The sequence below is a fragment of the Callorhinchus milii genome, unplaced genomic scaffold (assembly GCF_018977255.1).
Source record: "Callorhinchus milii isolate IMCB2004 unplaced genomic scaffold, IMCB_Cmil_1.0 Scaffold11, whole genome shotgun sequence".
NCBI lineage: Eukaryota > Metazoa > Chordata > Chondrichthyes > Chimaeriformes > Callorhinchidae > Callorhinchus > Callorhinchus milii.
Genome location: NW_024704752.1, coordinates 12,123,646 through 12,145,405, shown reverse-complemented (window position 1 = coordinate 12,145,405; position 21,760 = coordinate 12,123,646). Strand labels below are relative to the sequence as shown.

Here is a 21,760-nt window from a genome sequence, read left to right as displayed (position 1 = left end):
AGAGGAGGTCACAGCAGCGATGACTGTGTCCTGGGGATTAATTCAATAAAAAAAAGGAATTTAATATACGCTGCCTAATTAGTTAACTTATTAATTTTTGACGTTTTGTGTGAAGTCTGGAGAATCGGATAGCCAACCCGATGACATCCAGGGATCTGGAAGAGTCGCGTCCCTCAACGGGCAGAGCTGCAGGGGCCACGCGGAGATCCATCAATACTACATGAGGTATGAAGGCTCCAGGCCCCTGAGACATGAATCAACCTGACACAGCGACTCCAAAGCAAAAGTGGCGAGGAGAACAAAAACCCTTCCGTTCCTGAGAGACACTCAGAGCTGTCACTCTTTAGGGAGACAGAAGCTGTTTATCGATACCTGCAGACCTGCGATAGCGTTAAACTGAAAAATTTCCAGTTGCACATTACCAGCTGAGATTTTTCCCTCTTGGATTTACACTTTTACCGTGTTTACTGCTTTTTAATTGCACACAGCCAGAGTTGGATTATTTTTGCAGTCTGCCGTGACAAGATAAATGCAGTCAGGTGTCAGCCTGGCTCAGTTGGTACCACATTCCCCTCTGGCTCAGAAGGTTGTGGATTCAAACCCTTTGTCGGGACTTAGACCTCATAAATTGCAGCGGGAGAGGGGTTAGCATTTAAATGGTATCTGTATCCTTGGTTTATTATTAACAATTTTATCTTGGTGGGGGGGGTGGGTTGAAAACTTTCGTGAAATCAGTTTCAAAAGTAGAATAACATTGAATTTCACAATGTGTTTTTATACAAGGCAAAATTAGATTTTCTCTCCAGCCAAAGCTGTTCTAAAACCAGTTGCTAGAGGGTGTGTGAGAGCTGTCAGGAATTATCCCCTTTGATTTTTTTTGGGGGTGGAAAAAAAGTTTGATAGCTCTCCTTAAATCTCGGTTAGGGAGGCCTGGTGTGAAACTAAGATCCCAGGCTCAATGACACGTGTGCAGAGTTAGTTGATTCACTCAGTGAAGCAACAGTGGTGACAATTTTTTCTTCATTTAAGGCCATGCCATTGCTATCTACTCGATAACTGCTGGAACTTCGGCAAGTTTTGCCTGGACTGGTACTGGAGTTTGTCGGGCCTTTTCTTGACACGCCAAGAAGTCGATTGTGATCAACTGGTTGGAGACTCCCTAGTGTTACAGTTCAATATTACAATTGTTTCAATGGACTGGGCATGAAACAGAGGAGGAGGAAGAAGAGGAGAAGGGGAAAAAACAAGCCAAGTTTTATTTTGACATCATTCTGCAATGACACCTGTTGGCAACTCCGCATATATGGTCAACGGGGGCAAACAACAACAACAACAAGATTACATTTGTATAGAGCCTTTCACTTCGGGAGGATGTCCCCAGGCGCTGGACAGAGCTGGGGTCAGGGGGTCAAAACTGAGATGATTCATTTCCCTACCACCACCACACCCACATGTAATGTAGAATGAGCTCTTAGGCAAGATGGCAGAGAGCATTCCATGCCTGTGGAAGTGCACGCCAATACTACACGGGGTTGAGGGGAGACATTTGGAAGCAAACAGAAGCTCAACTGTAACAGTGATTATTTCCTTCATGTGTTCCAACATCAATATGATTTAGCTTTTTGGTTTCTTTTTCTTGTTGTCACTGAATTTCCACCAGAGTTCAGCCTCACAAGGCATGTTATTAGCAAAAGATTCGCCTGAGGCACAACATCTAGACTAATTGGCAAAGGTTATTTACCCAGTAAAGTCCCCGATAGTGGCTTAACGAAAAACCTGTCAAACCCTAACCCTCAGCCTCCAGTTAATGAAACCCCAGAGAGGCTGATATTTACCATGTGCAATGCTGTGTTCTTAACAATCATTCAGACTCCAACCTTGTTGCTTCTCTGATCCAGTGCCAGACTAGCAATTTTCCTAGCCTCGCCAGAATGCCTAAGGACTATACTATTTTCAGTTATTACTTTCTTTGAGAAGCACTGGCTTGAAGCAAAATTGATCACAACGCTTCCTAATCATGGATTTGCATTTAGTATTAGCTGTGGAAAGCAGGAGAAGAGGTGCAGAGAGGAGGTATTATTCTCAGTTATATCCAAACATCTCTTCTGCCTGGGTGGTGACTATGATCAGAGGAATTAAAAAAAGCTGACTTCAGCCATTGGGGATGGACTAAAAAAAGTGAATGAATGCATTTCTTCAGAATGCCTGAAAGATGAACACAAGTTTAATTCTTTTCATCTGGTCAGGAAGAAACAAGATGTGCAAATCTGCTGCAGTCATTGGGAGATGGTTAAATGCCACTGTGTGGTTTTAAACAGGTCGGTTCATGTGGATGCAGAATGTCCCACGCTTGATCCCAGGTCAGTGCTCAGCACTGAGTTAGCTGATCCCCACTGTAGCAGCAAATGAGATGGTATAGTTGGTATCAATATGCCTGGGCTACAAAGGGGATAGGGGGAAGAAAAACAGATCCACTCTGTAAACCATTCAGTGACAACAGCTGGACAATGGGTGAAACAATATCCAGGCTACATTGTCCTATCCAGGACAATTCAGCTAATTCAGTTGAGGCTTGGGGAGCTGGTTTCGAGTGAGAGTTTTGTTCTCTTCAGTCACACTGGGAGTCAAAGGGAAATGACGATGATAAAACCCATGACTCGGCATTGCTCCTTGTGCCCTGAACTGAAGCTCGCTTGTAGTGTATGATCCAGTGTTGAGTTTCACTGCATGCTCCAAGGGAGGGTGTCAGCACACTGTGTTCACTTCCTCTCCGGGTGGCGAATACACATTGCATTCCAAACCACGGAAAAATGTTCATGTGCAAGTGGCCCACATAGTGTGTGTGTATCTCTCACACTGGGTGGGTAATCTCTAACATGGTGATGTGTTTCCGCCTGTGTCAGACACCCCTCTTAACAAAAATAAATTGAAATGTGATAATCAACATGTTGATCCCTTTAAACCCCGACTGGTCTAACATTAGGAGGTGACAACCAAACAGAAACAAACTATGATACCTTGGGACGTCCTCCCGACATGAATGGCTCTCTATGTAATTTTGTTGTTGTTGTATGACATCCTGGGAATGAATGGAGTCCTTGTGCAACTTTGTTAATGCCTCTAACATGGCCACAATATTTATGAGCACAAAAACTGAATATGTTTTAGCCGCGAGTGTATTCCTTTTGTATGAGTTTCCCTATTCTTTAACCCAATAAAAAAGGCCCGATAAATCAGATATGCTCTTTTTACACAAAAGGTGTTATATGACTGGAGAGTGCGCTGCTGAAATAACATTGCACTCTTTAGCCTTACCATCGTTTCTCTACTGCAACAACCATCTACATTTATATAGCACCCTTCATATCTCATAGCATCTTGCAGTGCAGCTGGCACTTCTACTCACTTGTACAGGGCAGGTCTGCCATGTCGAAATCCGCTCTGTAATATCCGTTTCGGCAGATACAGACATCGGCCGATTCCGTCAAGGATCTGCTGTTGGCGGGGCAGGGGTTGCAAGGGTCACTTCCTTGCTTTGCTTTAAATGTGCCTGGATGGCAAGCTGGAAAATAAAGAGAGATTGAAGGGAATTATTTGTTATGTAACCTTGCAGGTACATGTGACTGACCAGAACACTGACAGCCTGATTCAACATAAATAAAGACAATAGGAAGGGGTACCAGGTAAGAGACCAAGCCATAAAGATCAGAGAGCTTTAGAAATTAAGGATGTGTGACATCACAACACAAAGCTGGGAAAATTATGTGCTTATTCACTTTTCTGTAGAAAAAAATTGTTTCCATATTCTAAACAGCTTTGCCTTCTACTACTGAATTGTAATGGTAAATCAAATCTTGGCAAATAGGATTTTTAGCTAATTAAAGTCAATGCTAATACACAATATAGAAAGCAGAAGCCTGCATTTTTTTTAGAACTCAGTAGCACATCAATCGGATTGTGTGTTTTGTTGACCGTAGTTGATCAGAGCCACACGCACAAACACACAATTTCTGAAGTTCCCAGTTTCTGATCCAAGTGGGAAGTTGTAATCATTATTTTTTAATTAACCTTTCTTAAACTCCCAACTCTTCGAGATTGAGAAAGTCTCACACATTGAAGAATATCAGCACAAGAAGTTCTTGTACAGTTCTCTAATGCCAGCCATACTCATAGAAATGATGTATTGCTTTTATAGAACATAAGGATATAAGAGAGTCATAAATCTGAAGGGTAGAAAGACCCATGAGGCTGCATGAAGTATTGCTGAGTTCTACAAACCTGGCATATTGAGCTCGAGACTGGATTTTTATGTTACCTCAATAAATTAAAGTTTACTTCCTGAGTTCACTTTCCTAAAAGAACACCCTGAGCTGCATCTGGTCAGTTGACAAAGATCTAAATAGTTATCCAGGTGTTTTCTTACCATTGACATGGAGTCACCATCCCCCATTGTTGCTGCTTCCATAAACGTAATGTTTTCATCTCGAGCGCTGCTATCAGTCAATGGATGATTGAAGGCAGATAAACCCAAAGCATTTCATTGTGATTTAGTTCCCAACACTGTATACGGCTATTACAAGACTACCTGATCCTAAGATGTACTTTATCGACAGAAATATCTAAAATGATGCATAATGATGGAGAAGGGAATTGAGGGGTGAAGGAGAGGGGATTAGGAGGGGCAGTGACTGGTGTGGAGTTCAAACATGGCCAGAGACTAGTTTGGGTGATTGGCCTATTTTTGTCCTGTAACATTCCATGGAAATGAAAACTGGGGGATTCCTGTCATGTAAATCACATACTGTATTTGATTCGATGCCATCAACTTTCCCAATAGTATCTCAACTAACCTAATTTCATATTAAAAGGTGAGAGCAACATCGCTCTCCTCTATGGCTCAATGAGTTGATTTAATAAGTAGCTCAGCCTTACAAATGGTTTCAGGATCGATCCCTGTTCTGTGCTGTAATGGCTTATCCCAGCTGAGGGAGTGGGTGTGGAAAAGGACTACAACTACAACTCACAACTTGGTGGTTTCCCAGAGCGCTTACTATTCAACAATTCTTACTTAAAAATTCAAACCTTCTGAACATTATTGGTAGATTTCCCACTACTAAACAAGAAAGAATTGAAAATGAAAATATTGCTGCTTCTGTAATGGACTTTCCATGTCTTGCCAAACTGACAAAGGTTAATAGACTGACCGTACACATTCATTATTTCATAAATACATTAGCAGCACTGCCCACACAGAGCACTCCAATGGCATCCTGTAGCTTATGCTGCCAGCGCGGTTAAGAGCTGATTCAAACTTACTGCACTGAGTGTGCAATGGACCATTGAATGAGATTTCAACAATCAATCATCAGTTCAGCCTCAAAGAATTTGAAGCAGATTAGAGATCTTTAATGCAGAACCAGCACAGTGTTTCTACCTCTGGCTCGTGACATCCGTAGAATGCGCAGCTATTGATGTCATACAGCTATTGTTAAGAACAGTTTAGCAACCGGATGAATCGCTACAGGCAACTGTGGCATTATTCGTTGCTAACATTTCCAATTGCTTTCTTTCTCCATCATCACAGCAGGATTTTGTTGCCTTATAATAAAGAGAGCGTTATAAGTTGCGCCATTGTTAAATAAAATCACACCCACTGGAGACTGGATGAAGCAGCAAGTTACCACATTGGCCTTACACCTCTGGTCTGAATCCAGCACAATAATCTTCTGTGCCAGTTGCATGGAGTGAGTTTGACCAGTCTTGAGCTAGTTTCTAGTGGGCACAGAGACTTTTTAATTGGGCATGAAATTGGCAATCACATTCCGAAGGGGAGACAGAAGAGCTGTTGTGGTAAGTGAAAAATGTCACACTCGTGCAACAGAGTGTGTGTGTGTGTGGGGGGGGGAATGGTCTATCAAGGGTGGAATTGTATAGAGCTTACTTTATTCTCAATATGTGGTCTGGGAGTGCTCAAGACTGGTACTTGGTGCCTAAACACTTGCACTCTTGTTCCACCTATCCCTTGTTCCCGCCCTTTTATTTTGAATCCTTCTAACTTTGGTGAATTTTTCTTTCATCCCACTTTTGCTCCCATCTCTTTCTCTTTCCCAAGTATTTCCCCGCCTTGCTTAAAGGAGCTTCTCCAACATTTGAATCCATCTGACCTTCCAGAGAGACAGGTCTCAGTTCAGACCCACACTGCCAGAACTGAGCAGGGCACAGTAGCTTTAGTGTTCCCAAGCTTGTTTGTGTCTTACTTATAACTCAGCTCGAACATAAGGCAGCTCGTGGATTCCAAATCAAAACCGATCAACAGAGAAACACCGGAGTGTTAAAGGCTTCAATCAGCTTCAGGCCAGACAAATTCAGTAGCCTCATGTCGGCTGTAATTCAGTTGCACAATGTGATAAAAGCTGGTCCTGGTAATTGCAAGATTAAGAAAACACTGATATTTCTGAACTGGCTGATATCCAACACTGATAACTGTATCAGGCTATTCCCAACACCGTTAACAGGAAATCGCTGGAGGATTACAGCCAACTTCAGGCTCTCCAAAAAGCCTGTTCTGCATTCTGCTGCTCCTATTTTCAAATAAGTCACCGTGTTCATCTCAATTTTCGCCAAAGGAACCTCTTTTAAATAGGCAGTCTGCTACAAGTGTGATTGTATTAAAATCAGCTGAATTATATACTCATTAAACCTTTCTTATAAAAATAAGCAAGATAACTGAGCAGAATGAGGTTTGTGTCATTTGGAATTGCCAAGCAATGTTAAGGCTGTTTGTATATCATTTGTTTTCTTTTTCATTTGGTTTTATTAAAAACGCAACTCAATTACTTTGATAAATGCCTTTTTTTCCCTCAGCAATTTTCTCCCATTTCCTCCTCTCGTGAAGGCTGTAAGTGTAATTGTTCCCTCACAAGATCAACTCCCCCACGGTGGGGAAAGCAGGAAAGACGGAGTGATTCTTTTGAACATGAATGTCTGAAAGCTTGTGGCTGACATCCTGATCTAAGTTGTCTTTTTCCTGTCTTTTAGGAAGGCCAAGATGTCTTCAGCAACGAGGTTACTGACTCGGTTGTATTCGGACAAGGGTAAAAGTTCATTGAAACAGTGATGTACTTAGAGCCTCACAAACTGTGGATCACCCACACCAACACTCTCTCACAAACTACGGTGATACACACCAATATAAATAATCCTTGCATTTGATGCAACGCTTTTCATGTCAGCAGGTACATCTCAAAGCACTTCACAAGAATTTTACCGTGGGGTGAAATGATTGTGTGTTTTATTGGCGCACATGGCAGCACATTTGCACACAGCCCTGTCCCACAAACAGCCATAACGTGAACAAATAATGTTGTCTGAGTGGATTGTTGTTGGGACACAGTGAGAGACTCTTTTTTCTTTCTGCGAACTTTGGGATCTTTAACGTTCACTTGAACAGGCAGGTGGGACCTCAATTTGACATCTCATCTAAAGGACGGCACCTCCAACAATGCAGTGCTCTCCTAAACAGTGTATTATAGTTAAAAGTCGCCTTCGTGTGGGGCTTGAATCTGCAACCTTCTGACTCAGAAACAAGAAGTGCTACCAACTAAGCCAGGCTGAAACTCTGAATGAATATCTAATAGATATATAAAATTCAGCCATCAAATCTTGATGTGCAAAAATAAGCATCGCTTGCTCATGCAGTCCGAGATGTGTTTTCTGTTAAATAACCATTGCAATAAGATGCCACTTTACCAGCCAGACCCGATTCCACAGGCTTTTGTTCAGTTAATTGTATTTCCTGAAGTACATAAACTGATAAGGTTACGCAAAATACAATTTCAGATGAACTATATAAAACCCAGTCCTCTACTAAAGGTATTAAAATGTACCCCATGGTCTACTTTCGAAACTAACCACATTCACAAATCTAATTTCTAAGAGCTCAGATCTGGCCAACCTGTTTCAGATCTCACCACAGCAGCTGTGTATGTATCTTTTAAAATTGCCCTAATTTTTTTTCAATGGAATTAGTTCTAACTCATTATCTTTATTGCTGCACCCTGTAGGGTTAATGAAAGTTTATCAAAACAGTCGCTCCTTCCCCCACTCCCACACTTCCTCAAGCCCCGAACCTAATGGGGATGTTTTGTCTGCTTCCCATAAATGACAGGATTTTGTCCCATATCAGGAGTGAACAGAGATTTAATGGAACGACACACCCCCTGCAGGGCCACAGAGTGACCCAGTGGCACCTCTGTGATAATTTCTACTTGTGACCCTGCTACCCCCAGTAGGAAACCACGCTTATTTATGTCTTCCACAATAAACGTTTCAATCCATCAAAATCCCTCAGCAATGCTTCTGTGCCATGACTTGTTACTTACCATTTTACCTTCACAAAACCCAGTGGACAGAAAACCAGAACATGTGTGCTCATTGAAACAGCTCCTATTCTAAACCTGTTTTCTGACTGTTATGGAAGTAGGCTTTGAACATCACTGAATTGATTTTGTGAAATAAATATTGCAAAACTGTGTTAGACACATGAAAAATTTAACATTTCATAATGGAGTTGAAAACACATTTGATATTTATTGGATTTGTTATGAAATATTGTACTTTCTTCCCCTCATATTGTTTTACAAAACAATTTCTCAAATCTGCTAGGTTTAATTTCTCTTTACCCTAGCAAGAATGTTTTAAAACAAGGTCTGGACTAGTGACGAAATATACCAGCTGCAGAATGGGACAGACAGCAATGATTCCAAAATGGTGCCCCATCTCCCCACCCCCCACCCCACCACTGTGAGGGTGAGAGCAGGTCAATAACGTCCAATTGTTTATTTGAAAAGAATTTTTCTCGTGAGCTCAGCTTGTAATGTCATTGCCTTATGTGACAAAGAGACTCTATGGAAACCCAGTCTGTGCTGAGTTAACTGATCTCTGCGGGGCAGCAGTATAGTCAACCACAATAACTGATTACGTTTTACTGATTAACTGAATAACTGAGTGTTGGTAGGTTGTGACCAAAAGGCCATCACAGCCCGTCCCTGTGCTGTCCTCGCGTAATTAACGACTCAAACAGGTTGTCAGGAGGGTGGTTGGGGCACAACACTGGACTCATTTGAAAAGCAGCTTGATTCTGTGATAGGATGGTAGGGCGAGTGTTCTGAGAAGGATGAGATCGGATGGGCCAAAGGCCTTCTTTATCCAAACATATCTTGTGATCTTATGAACCGGCTGAAATTCTGGTCAGCATTCAAAGAAGTGATGCCAGTGTCCATTGGGAATTCTCCGCAGTTAGTCTATGTGGTACAGTACAGTACTCCAAATGCAATTTAGCTCTCTCCTGTAAAGACAGGATTTCTCATGGGAGAGGTGACTGGACAGTTACTGGGAAGAGAAAACTGACTTGAATTTCATCTTTCCAAGGGCACTGGGACAATTGCAGTTACCTCTTAATTGAAATGAACTATCTCAGCTCAGGCTGGGGATCAAACTTGTGGCAATGACAGCATGTGGCAACAAAAGAATAATACTCCACCTATGTAGCTAGATAAGAGAAGCTATTTGAAACATCTTCATAATTTTTCAATCTGACTGGTTGCCAGGCAACTATATTCGCTGCATATTTAGGGCATACCCACAGCCCATAAATCTCCCCACATATAGGGTGATTCAGGGTGCTCATCCATTTTAAAAGCAATCCAATTCAGCTTTTGAGAGCAATGAGGTGGGATTCATAGAGTGAAATGTTAATGCTTACACAATAAGAATAGTGGTCGTGTGCTTTGCAAGTATACATTAAGGCTTATGCTGCCCACAGGGCCTTTTGTTTCAAGCCTGCAAGTTGATATCAAGCACTGTAGTGTAGGGGAGGAAACAAATGATATGGAATAAACTTTGGAGTTAAATTTTCAGTAAGAGATGCAAAATATTGAGTCTAAATCAGTCAGCAGAAACTCAGCAGGTATATTTCACACTTGGGGGAGCAGATATCCTTCGGAAGGGCTGTCCTTAGCAGCCCTTAGACAGTGGAAACAGTTGCTCCAGGAAGGGTAGTGATGGCATCAGGAAGAGTTAGCAGTACTGGACGCTACCCTGCGAGAGGGGTGCCATATAAGTGCAAGCTGCTGTAAAAATGAGATGGATGTTGCTAACAATGTTGATGGGGATGATTGGTGGGTGAATGGATACCCTTTTATTACTATTATATCTATTCCTATTATCACTCACGTTATTTCTGACAACTTTTTTCTCCGACACTTTTTATTCAAACAGATTATTTAACTAAGAAAAGCCTAATCCCCCACAAACCCCCGAAAATCTGTTGCTTTCAAACCGCTGAAAAAAAACAACTCTTGCATTTTAAAACTCGCACCATGTCACAGCATGTCTAGGTTGTAAATTTGTATTAATAGCCCAATATCTTTTCAATTCAGCGGCTTACAAATTGGTTTCATTAGCAGTAAATGCACCCACTGAGAAATGACCGGACTGTCCTGAGAGGATTCCACAGCCACATTGGCTCTCCAGGCAATTCATTACAGTCTATTCAGTAAACGAACACAAAACAAAGCACTCAGGCCACACTGAAAAGTGACTTCTAACCTTTGATAAGGTTCAGAACTGGTGTGAGCGGCGAATGATCTTTGAGTTTTTTTCTGGACTGGATTTATACACCAGAACAGATCTCGCTCTGTTGTGACTGTTCAGAGAGATTCAGTTCCATTGGGCAGACTGACTTGCATTTGCGTGATTTCTGTCCAGCTCCTTTGAACTATTTGTACACTACCTTAAATCCTAACCAGAAGAAAAGCTTTTTTTTAAATGAAAGCTACAAAACAAGTTCAAAGCGTTTGCAAATCACCGAAAGGTACACAAAGCATCATAACATACTGAACCAGCGAGGGATCTTTGTCAAAGGTTCGTCATGGTATGTTAAAAGCCACAGTAAGATTAATGCACACCCCTACTTATTGCTTAATTAAAGATCGCATACATAAGGAGTCCAAATTAATGGTGATCCTGCACAAAAATAGATTCACTCCACATTGTGTCAAGTGCTATTCAGACTGAGCCTTTGCATCGAATCAGATCACACCCAACACAGATCATTCCCACATCTGCAATTGTAACTCTAATGTTCATCCACGGCAATATCAAGCAAATCAACACGTGATGGTTGACGGGTATGTTCAACTGCTGTTGGGCCAGACTAATCTTAGGACCTTAAACACTCTCCATGTTTTCCCTTTTATTCACTCACAGTTTAAAGCATAAAAGTGTAAGTTATCATGATTTGTGAGAGACAGACAGTCAGGCCTCCCTGTGAGAGGTGCTGAGAGTAACATCCACTCTAGCTCCACAGAGTTTGTGAGAAATCATTACACTGACAGCACAAGAATATGATTTTATTACTGTTGGCTGACTGCTGGATAAATATAGACCAGCATCGTCTGATAGCTCAGATGGATGGATGGGGGGTGGGGGGAGAGAGAGAAGAACCCAAGAAGCACTTACCTTACTCTTGTGATTATCAGCACTTTGCAGCCAGAATGAGGACAACTTGAGGAATTAACATTTAATGAAAGACAAGACCGACGTAATCTTACTTTATTAACTTTTCGATAGGCTTGGACATAATGTGCAATGAGTGAGCAGGGAGCCAAAGGCTTCTGCACATTTGTAGTTGAAATTGTAAACATGGGTGATCCTTGCCTCGTGGATTAAGACATTATTTCTTGTTAGCGCAAAGCAGGCCATCTTTGTGGAGACCACTCTAGCAGCAGATTGAAGGGCTTCTGTGATTCCTACAATATTCATGCCAATTGAGGCATCTATCTTGTGAAATTCAGTCTGCAAGTCACAAATCCTAATAAAGCAAAGTCAAGAAATGGCTGTGAGAAGCAACACAATGTTTTTCTCGCTGATCCTTTTATAGCATTTGCAGACTTGGATTCACAAATGTTTTGTTTTTCACAAACCGTTAGCTGCAACTAACGGAACAAATACAATTTTCGAAAATCACACAAAACTAATAGGTGCATGCTGATCCTCAGTCCAATGCCACTAAAACACTGAGGTTTTTCACTCTCCCTGGCAACTCGGGTCAGTAATGAGTCACATGAGAATCCATGAGAAAAATACACATCCATTGATCCAAGCAGTTTTGCTACTGGGATTTCAATGAAGCACAATGTTCGATGTGACAGATTTTCCAACTATGTCCCACTTGAAGGGCAAAAACCACCTAGCAGCACAATCATATATTCTCTCTTTCAAAACCCTTCTCTGCAGACAGCATTGAACTGCTGTAACAAACGTGTGGCCCCTGGGACCAATTTAAAGTAATGAATTAGGAGAATCTCAATAGAAGCACATCATGCAATGGCAGTGGTAAAGTGTACTAGCTTATATGTGATTTTGTAGCTAGAATTTTTTGCCAGCTACCAGTACACACAATTCAGCTACCAGAGCACTTTGTCACCAGATTGCTCCTCATACCATTTCTAACAGCCACTTCCCAGTCTTGGAGCGAAAGCAAAATCTTCCCATCAGCTCAATTGGCTGTTCCCTGGTTTATCGGCAAAGTCAATCAATTTCCTGATGGTGAGTACAAAATGGCAAATAAATCAGCCCCTCTCCCCCAACGCACACACAACCCAACATTGGAGCTCATTACACTGTGAACTGGCTGTTGTAAACAAGAAAATTAACTGACAGCAAATAAATCTCCGCAACAGGACTTCGTATAAATCAGATCATGGTGGTCGTTCCTTTTCTTCAGGAGTCAATGAACAGTAATAGGGAAGGGGAACTTTGGCTTTGTTGCTGTGTATCTGTTCAAGCCACATCAGGTGTCAGCCTGGCTCAGTTTGTAACACTCTGGCCTCTGAACCAGAAGATGGGAACAGAGGGAGCAAGGTTGAGTGACTCCAAGATAGTGTTTGAGGGAGCAGGAGTAGAACGGCTGAAAGCTCGCCTGTTGATGGTGGAATGGATCATTTAGGGGACATGAAGCAGGCCAATCCGTTTTCTTAAAGCATTTCCTGATCTTCTATCTCTGAAATATTATCCACTTACTCACATTCTCCCCACTGCTACTGAAAGTCTTAACTATGTTTGTTGCAATCAATACTATTTTCTAAATATGTCCAGAAAAGGCTCAGAGATGCTGTGCTTTTGTCCATGAGTTCTCTCCAAAGAGAATGATTTTTTTTTGGCTGTGTTTGTGTCAACAACAATCGTTGCTGAACAATTTAAAGTGTGCACCATGAAACTAATCTGCTAGTTTGTTAAATGGTACAGAATACAGTACAAGAGCTAAGCTTGGTGCAGGTTGGCAAACATCAATGATTGGCTTCCAGTGTCACATGCATTGAAAATTACTAGCTTGGCAATAGAGTCTGTCCTGCGTTGATCAATAACACTTATGATCTTTTAATTACGCCTTTATACTTGGGGGGCTCACTTAGCATTGTGCACATGGTAGACTCCAATGTCTGGCTGAATCCCTAGCCAAGTTGCATATGTTATACGGTTCATTTTCACCCACGCAGTACTTGCATCTGTTTGCGGTCCTTGGAATGAAAAGAGAACCCACTGTCCCCAATTGACAATGCAATAACAATGTATTGTGCCACTGATCTTCGCTGGTGCTGTGTATTAGATTTTTACAACTCCTTGAAGGAATAATGAAATTAAAATAGCAAAAGCAAACTGAAGTGAAAGTTTTCATTAAACTGAACTCATCTAAGAAACAGCTTGACGCTGTAATGTGCAGAAGGTAGGATGGGCTTTCTGGAAAGATGTGCTTACACATGCCAAAGGGCCTTCTTGATCTGTATCCCTCTTGTGATCTTGTGTAAACTCTCCAGCAGCTCAGTAGCAGGCTATGTAACGTTGAGCTATTCTTGGAGCCGAACACTCTGAAACAGCCCCAGGATGGCGGCAACAGTGCATCCATTGCAGGGAGTGTTGATTTCATCAATGTGATCTTGCCTTTTCTGTCTTTTCCAGAGCAGCAGCATGTATCACTGCAACCTACAAGGACCCAGGGAGGGAGAGAACCTCTCATTGGGTGTTTACTAAAACCAGGACCATGGCCACACCTGTACAAGCTTACTCAAGCCTGCAGGGGGTGTACAAACTCAGCAGCCTGCCCATTTGCAGCAGGACTCCATCTGCTCCCAGCCAACTGGTGGCACGCCAACATCTAAGCTCATCAGGAGCTTAAATTGTCCAGCAACGATTGTTGTTTCACACACAAGATGAATGAGGCTTAAAAAGCCTCCATGCAAGAAGATAAGCTGTGTTTGTCATAAATTGATTAAGTACCTCTGATAGCCCAGCTCACAGTGATGACTTACCCAGAAATGGAGCATGTCCCATAATGAACCATTACATTTTGGTTATTACTGGCTGTGGTTTTCAGCAGAACCATCTGGTTCAATTAGGCAATGATCACATTTGGCGTATTTGCACAATTAAGTACAAAGCAGAAAAAAACTGCAGTGTGACTCTCTGGTACAAACCAGTTATTTTCTCTTGACTTGCAGGTCCCATTACAACATGGAACATTGCACAGGTTACTGTAAATGTCAGCTGGCTCGCAAGACCTGCAGAACAGACTAGTTTGTGTGATTTATTTCCATTATCTTTAGGCAACGATCACAGTGGGGAAGGCAATCCTCCACCCACTTCACCAGTGTCAAATTAATGCACAAATCATGACTTCAGTCTAATCCAAGTAATTTTCAAATGGATTTCATTTAAAAAAACCTAGTTAATATATTGTGCATGTTTTGCATATACTGGAAAATAATTGCTAATTCTTATAGATTAACTCTGTCCTTCTCGCTACCCACCCCCACCCATTGACCCTATAGCTTCATAAACTGGGTTTTCTTAATACACGTGGCACTCTCTTAAATGTATATAAAAACAACCGGCTTCCAAATACTTGGCTCCACCATGATTAATATACACAAGCAAAGTGAAGTTACATAGCATTTGTGCAGGGGATCAGTATAATAGACTGAGATCTTTGTCTCAGTTACTTCTATTCATTCTCCCAATCCCAGGTTCCACACCAATGTCCACCCCTACACACGCACAATCATCAGAAACTGAGACCATCAGAACAATGGAAGACTGTTTGATTTAATTTGAAATCTCTGAAGCTATCTGCTGATAGATCCGGTGAAAAAGCTCTGAATAAGCAGGCATTATGCACAGAAATGCATGTGCACGGAAAGCCCAATAATGCTACACTACAGAGAAAAACTATCAGTGTATACCACCTGTATAACACGTTCCTAGTTCTGCTTGCCATCTATCTGTCCAAATAATTCAAAACCCTTAGTTTATTCCAACCCTAAGGACCTGCAGTTCCCTTCGCACAGTGAACACTGGCCTTTTTCATGTCTCTGTCCTATCCACCACACTTTCAGCAGATGTGTTTTCAACCTTTCTGACCCCTCTCCCTGGAATTCCATCCCAGAGTCCCTCTGAATCTCTCCCTCCCTCGTTCAAGGCACGTCTTTGATTGTGCTTTCGGTCATCTTTCCTCTCTCGACCCTCTAAGCTCCCACCCCCAGCTCAGATGCCTATCCAGCACTATGAAGCGCTTTCGATGTCCTTCTGACATGCGTAAATTGTATTGTCTTCTATCGTTTAATTGCCCTGAAATTAAACCCGTGATCCCTAGCTCCTGGATGTGTGACTGATCATATTGTCGATCCACTGCAGTTTACAGATCTGACATTCCACCCAAATCACCAACCTGAAAATGTCAACTGAAAATATCCCTCTTTCTCCACGGCTTTGGAAAAATTACAGAGAAGCAGATGGCTTCTTTGGGACTAATCGTTTTAAAGATGATTTAAAACAGAACAAAATTTTTATCGTTTTATAATTCAATGGTCCAATTATTCACAATTATGCAAATACCCCACAAGCTTGTCATCTGGCCTTTCAATGGAGCCGCGTAGTTATATCGTACGCAAATCAAAGAAATCCGGATTTGAAGGGTTAATGAAGCCTGTGATTCTGCTCTGTTACTCATCCGTTACATGATGATATTCTCCATACAATGAAGCTTTTCACCAGCCAACCGGAGAGCTATGTCTTGCAGCTCCGAAGGTTAAAACTGAAATGTCAGCTTTATCCTTCTGGCTGACATCCTGCATAACTAATTGTGTCATATACTACCATCTGCCTATTATTTTCACACCTATTCCCGTTATCCAACTCCCCCCCCCCCCATCTCCTTCATCCTAATTGATGAAAACTGCAGGTGATTATCCCAAATCTGTAGATGCGGAGACCAATTATAATCGGCAGTAACAATTGGCCCAACATTCCAGTTTTCGGGTTAAGTGCAACTGTAGGTGACAATGCATATTTTAAAATTCTGTCAGGCCTATCTGGTCTAATGTGTTGGTGTTTAGTTACATTTACAATTTAAAGCACGTTGTAATTGAACCAGCAGCACAGCTCGGTCACAATCTCTACCTACTCACAAATGCATCACCGGTATGTGAAGTGTCCCTCAGCTCTCAGTGAATCATGCATCAAGAAATTAAATAGGGGACTGGGTAGTGGAGAATTTTATCATGCTATCCTTTTGCCTGTGCTACCTGGATTATATTGCATGCTGTGGTGAATGGGATGAAAATCTTTCTCCCTCTCCCTCTTTGTGTTAGCTATTGTTTCCTGTTTGAAATTAGTTTGGGACATTCCCAACTCACTTTCTAGTCACTATTGGCATAGAATAGAGAACTTAATTGATATTAAATTGAAAATCTTTCTCAGAGGGCCAGAAGGCTGGCTAGCTGCTTTGAGAATTAGATTCCTCAAACTGAGCAATTGGAGAAGCTCTTGTGAGTTTGGGGCTAAGGCACTTTGTTAGATGCAGAAAGTGGAAAATTGCCTTACTTTAATTGACAAGAAGTGCTTGATGCTGGCAGTGGGAACGTAGAATCTAAAAGGTCTTACATTCCCTGTCTTTCTCAGATCATAAAAACACATACCCAATTTAAAAACAAAATGATGTATTTTACCTGCCAATTACTGCATTGTTTCCTTGAATTAACCTACAATAACTGTTGGTACCAGTGTTTTCCAAAACATATTTCCGCATAAAAAAGCCATCGTCAGCTGCGTGGGCCATTATGGGTCATAAAGCGTTTCAGATCAACGGTACATTGATTGTAGACAATCTATTCAAAGCTAATGGCTCACAAATGGGCTATAAGTTCCAGTGCAATATATTGACCATTGAAGTTAACGGGATGGCAGTTTTGAGGGATGGTTTTAGAATTGCACCATTAAAAGAATATCATTACAGGAACAAGGAATGAACCGAAATAGAACAGGGTCAAGTCTAAAGAGAGCTGAATGAAGCATAGACATCAGCTTAAGTTTTCCTATTCCAGCTCATTCCAATGGTTTATACATTACTCTCATCCAGGCCTCGCCTTGAGCAAAGTTGAACGACTCCCCTTCTAGAACAGGGCCGAACACCGTATCATTATGTAGGAACCCAGCACAGAGCAATATTTAGAGTGATACGTCACTCCCTATTCCAGTGCAAACTCCAAAAGCCAAAAGGGCTATATTCTAGCTTTTAAGTCATGCTCCTTTCCATTCTTGTGTATAAATCAAAGGTGTGTGTTCTGTTTCCTATTTCCAGCAGTGAGCCTTATATCTCCATTTCAACTCATATGCATCTCTTGATAATGGTGAACTTCCTACTCTTTTAGCACAGACTTGTGTGTTACCTTCTTTGTTCCATGACTCTGATGTCAGATAGAGCAGTGGAATGACTATGGTTGTACTCTGTGCAGCAAACCCATGCAGTGGAAATGGTTAGAAGGATAGACTTGCTGTAAATGTTTTGTGTCGTAGAGTATTCATGCTGTTGAGCTGCTATGCAATACAGCAAATTCGATACAGGTTGGGGTATGGTACTATCTTCCCTCCAGTAGCACAATAAAGGTTTCTATTCTTCACGTGTGAGCCTCAACATTGAGTTTAGGTAAGTTATTCAACTATTCTGAGTGCCATTGATCTGATTTCAATAGGTGTGCACTCTCCAGCAGGTGTCGGTGGTTGTCATCAAAATGGGAAACCTCAATTTTCCAAAAGGCAAAATACCTAAAGCCAATTAGAATATTCCCATTATTGCCTTGGAGAAGCCCGCCTGACTCAGTGGAAACCAGGAACTGTCTGTGTCTGAATCTGTCAGTTTCACACCAGGCAATGGATTTACCAAATAAGCTATTGAGGAAGCTTCACAATAACATTAATACAAGATGTGCTTCTTAGACACTGGGTCTATCAAGCCCCAATTGTTACGAATAATCTTTTCATTACTTGTCCACAGGAACAAGAGTAGGCCGGTTGGGCTATCAGGGCAGCTCCATTATTTTATTAGTTCATGGGAGCTCTTTATCTCTTTAATCCCATTTCCTTGCCTTTTCTCCACATCCCTTAATACTCTTACTTCCCAAGAATCTATCTTATCTCCCTTTCAAACACCTCAATTGATTCAGGATCCATGGCCTTCTGGGGCAGCGCATTCCACATTCTCACAGCCCTTTGTGTGAAGAAACTTTTATGTTGTGTTCACTTTTACCCAGTTTAGCTCAAATTTTAAGATTGTGTTGCATTATTGAGATGTACAAAACAAATCACTATTTTTAGTACAGACACATGGTAGACCCTTCTATCTAATATTTATCAGAATCACATCAGAAGGGTTTTAGAGAGAGAAAAAAATGTAACCCTGTGATATCCTTGTCGCTTTGCTTGCCATGCAAGCCTGAGGACAACATGTCACGGCAATCAGCCTCAATGCAACAGGGATTAAAATGCAAAAGGCTGATGGATAATCTCCTGTCTCTCCAGTTAATAGGTCACCGTTTTTAATCACTGACCCAGATTCCATACAACACTTTCACAGCCAGTAACTGATACCCAGCCACTTACCCACAGCATGCAGCCTTTAATAATAAGCTTTCAAAGTATTGTCAAACATCGTCTTTATTTCAAATGGCAATATAAAACAGTTTAATTGGAAAAAGTGAGAATTAACACGAAGACTCTAAAAGCAAATCTCCGGAATGCTCATGCCTCAACAGAGCACTTTGGCCTATGGGAACTACTGCCAGCTATTTAGTCACTTGCCAAAATGTTCGATTAATATGGATTGTAAACTCCAACAACAAATTATATTTGTGTAGCGCCTTTCATGTCGGGAGGACAGTCAAGGATGTGCACCGTGGGTTAGGATCAGAAGGGGTGGAGGGGCACCGAAGTTGTGGTCGAAGAGGAAGGTCTTACTAAAAAAAACTAAACCGAAAATATTTTAAATAAATTAAACCTACTGAAATTGAGCAGGGGAATTGTTTTTGGCAGATCTGTGGAGCTTTTGTCTATGCAGGTGATCAGAGTACTGTCACCGGGCTCTATCTGGGAAACCATCAATGGAGATATGAGCTTTCCTTGTGTGTCACGCAAACAGTGAAAAAAAATCCCCTCCTCGGAAGCCTCATTTAACCATCGAGTTTCAACGCTGTGCCCCGTTTTTCTCAGAAAAACAAAACAAAATTCTAGTTGTGCCTTTCAGTAGTTTGTTTTTTTTAAAAAATTCCCCTACTCGATTTCATTAGGTTTCATTTATTTTTAATTTTTTGGGGTTTAGTTCAAAGTACTGAAATGAGAAACTGTTGGACCTGCATAAAGGCACTGTCAGAGCAATGGCTGATTTTCCACTTTTCACAAGCTTTTCAATGGAATTTTTTTCTCTTTCATGCTGCCTGCCCGGCCTTCCGACCTCCCCCCCCCCCCTCCCCACACACCTGGAATTTCATCTGGAGAGGGGGGGGGGGGGGTGGGAAGGGGAGGCAAAATGAAAAGGCGATTGTTCAACTTTGATTACTGTCAATTAACAAAAGTAACAGGAGGCTATTGTTCTATCCCTACAAATAGGCGCTACTGACAAACACAGGAATCAATAAAGTGCTTTGAAAACTATGTACCTTTGCCAACCTAGTGAGGCATTAAACCTGGTTGCCCCTATCCTTTGTACACTGCAGCTCCCTCAGCACCTCTACAGATAATGCATCGCTTGACCTAGAAGGTCAGAGGTGGGTGCATTAATCACTCAACAAAGCTGATAACCTTCCTGTTTGAAATAGCTGTGGTAAAGGTTGAGGCCTGCCACATCTGTCGACTATTTGCTTTTAACTCTGCAGACACTAGAGAGTGCTATCAAGTACTTTTAAGATAGAAAACAGACTTATAATCTTCATCTATCAAACTGCAGGTGTACTCGTCATTCCAATCAGTTTTTAAACAAGTGGTTTTTTTAAATATATAAAACAACACTTTTTATAAGCCTTATTTTTTGAAAAAGAACTTCACCGTAAGTCCCTGCATGATCAGACTAAAATATTGGGGTAAAATGTAAAATTTATGTGAGTATTTTATTCCATTTTAACCTTTTGTGTGTGCAGGATCCTAAACAGGTCAGAATATTGGTTTAAAGGTTCTTTTTTCATCTCTCCTGAAGTGGCTGGCCCTTCGATCAGACACCTTTCAATTCCTTGTCCCAGTGACTAAGCTTAACCCCTCGCCTGGACAGTGAGTGTCAGCAGACTGCTCAACAAATGAGTCTGATCCTTTCCTCAACTTGCGTCAAATGAATGTGCACTTTCCAGCAAAGGTCAATGGTTAAGTGATCAGAAGTGGGAACCCCTGGCTGATTTTTCTCCTCCATAGCCTGAGGTCTCCATGGTCCATTTTTAACCCCTCTCCCCAAGTCAGCTCTTCCAACCAATAGCTAAGTCAGCATAGAGCAAGAATGAAATCATCTTGTCTATATGACTCAGTATTACATGACATGGTTTTTCTCACTAGACCACTGAGTGACTGGATCCTTGTGTTACTTCATGCCTCTTAAAGTAACACTGAATGTTGCATCTTATCTTGCTTTGTATCCTCACCTCAAGTATTCCTCCCTCCTCTGCTGAAGATGCTGATTCTAGTATCCTCTGTTACCTCATCCACCCTCATAACCTGCGCTGAGGCATAGGAAGAGTGGAGGGAAAGGGACGGAAATACAGTATAACTCAAGAGCATCGCACATTGTTTGGCATCTGGTTTAGGTTAATCTTGGCCACCTCAGCATTTCTATACTGCGACCCAAACGAGAACCTTCCCCATGATTTTCCTCAGAACATACACTCGTGTAAATCGAGACTTTTTATTACATTTTCTAAAATCTCATCGGGATGGAGTTTTTTATGAAAAAAAACAGCCCAAAAGACCCGCTGGTTCTGAGAGGACCACTGTGGAAAGCTCACCTTCCCCCTGTAGATTCCTTCAACTGACGTCAAAAATAAAAATGGTCAAATGATTTGAAACAACATTGAGGCGGGAGTTGACAACAACAACAACAACAAAATTGCATTTGTGTCTCGCCTTTCACGTCAGGAGGCCATTGGCAACCCGGATGTCACTGAGCTAATGTGAGACTAAAATCGAGGGATTTGCCATCAAATTCGATTTTAGATTTGCTGTTAGTAAATTCTGATTACGAAGTCCCACAAAAGACACGCATCAGCTGATGATCTTGCTTTCCCCACTTCTGTCAAGACTTTTCAGGCCTCTGCTTGGCTGAGAAACAAAGAACCTGGTGATCACAACTTCCACTTTGTGAATGACCCATTTCCAACTCCAGTAAGATAGTTTC

General features: G+C 41.6%; 1 protein-coding gene across 1 annotated transcript in view; it reads right to left on the bottom strand.

The window, feature by feature from the left end:
• LOC103189996 (ephrin type-B receptor 1) overlaps positions 1-21,760 on the bottom strand; it is a 166,914-nt gene that overhangs the window by 60,090 nt on the left and 85,064 nt on the right. The window contains exon 4 of the mRNA XM_007910608.2: positions 3,407-3,562. Within this exon, the coding sequence (XP_007908799.2) occupies positions 3,407-3,562 (156 nt within the window). The remainder of the gene's footprint in view (positions 1-3,406; positions 3,563-21,760) is intronic.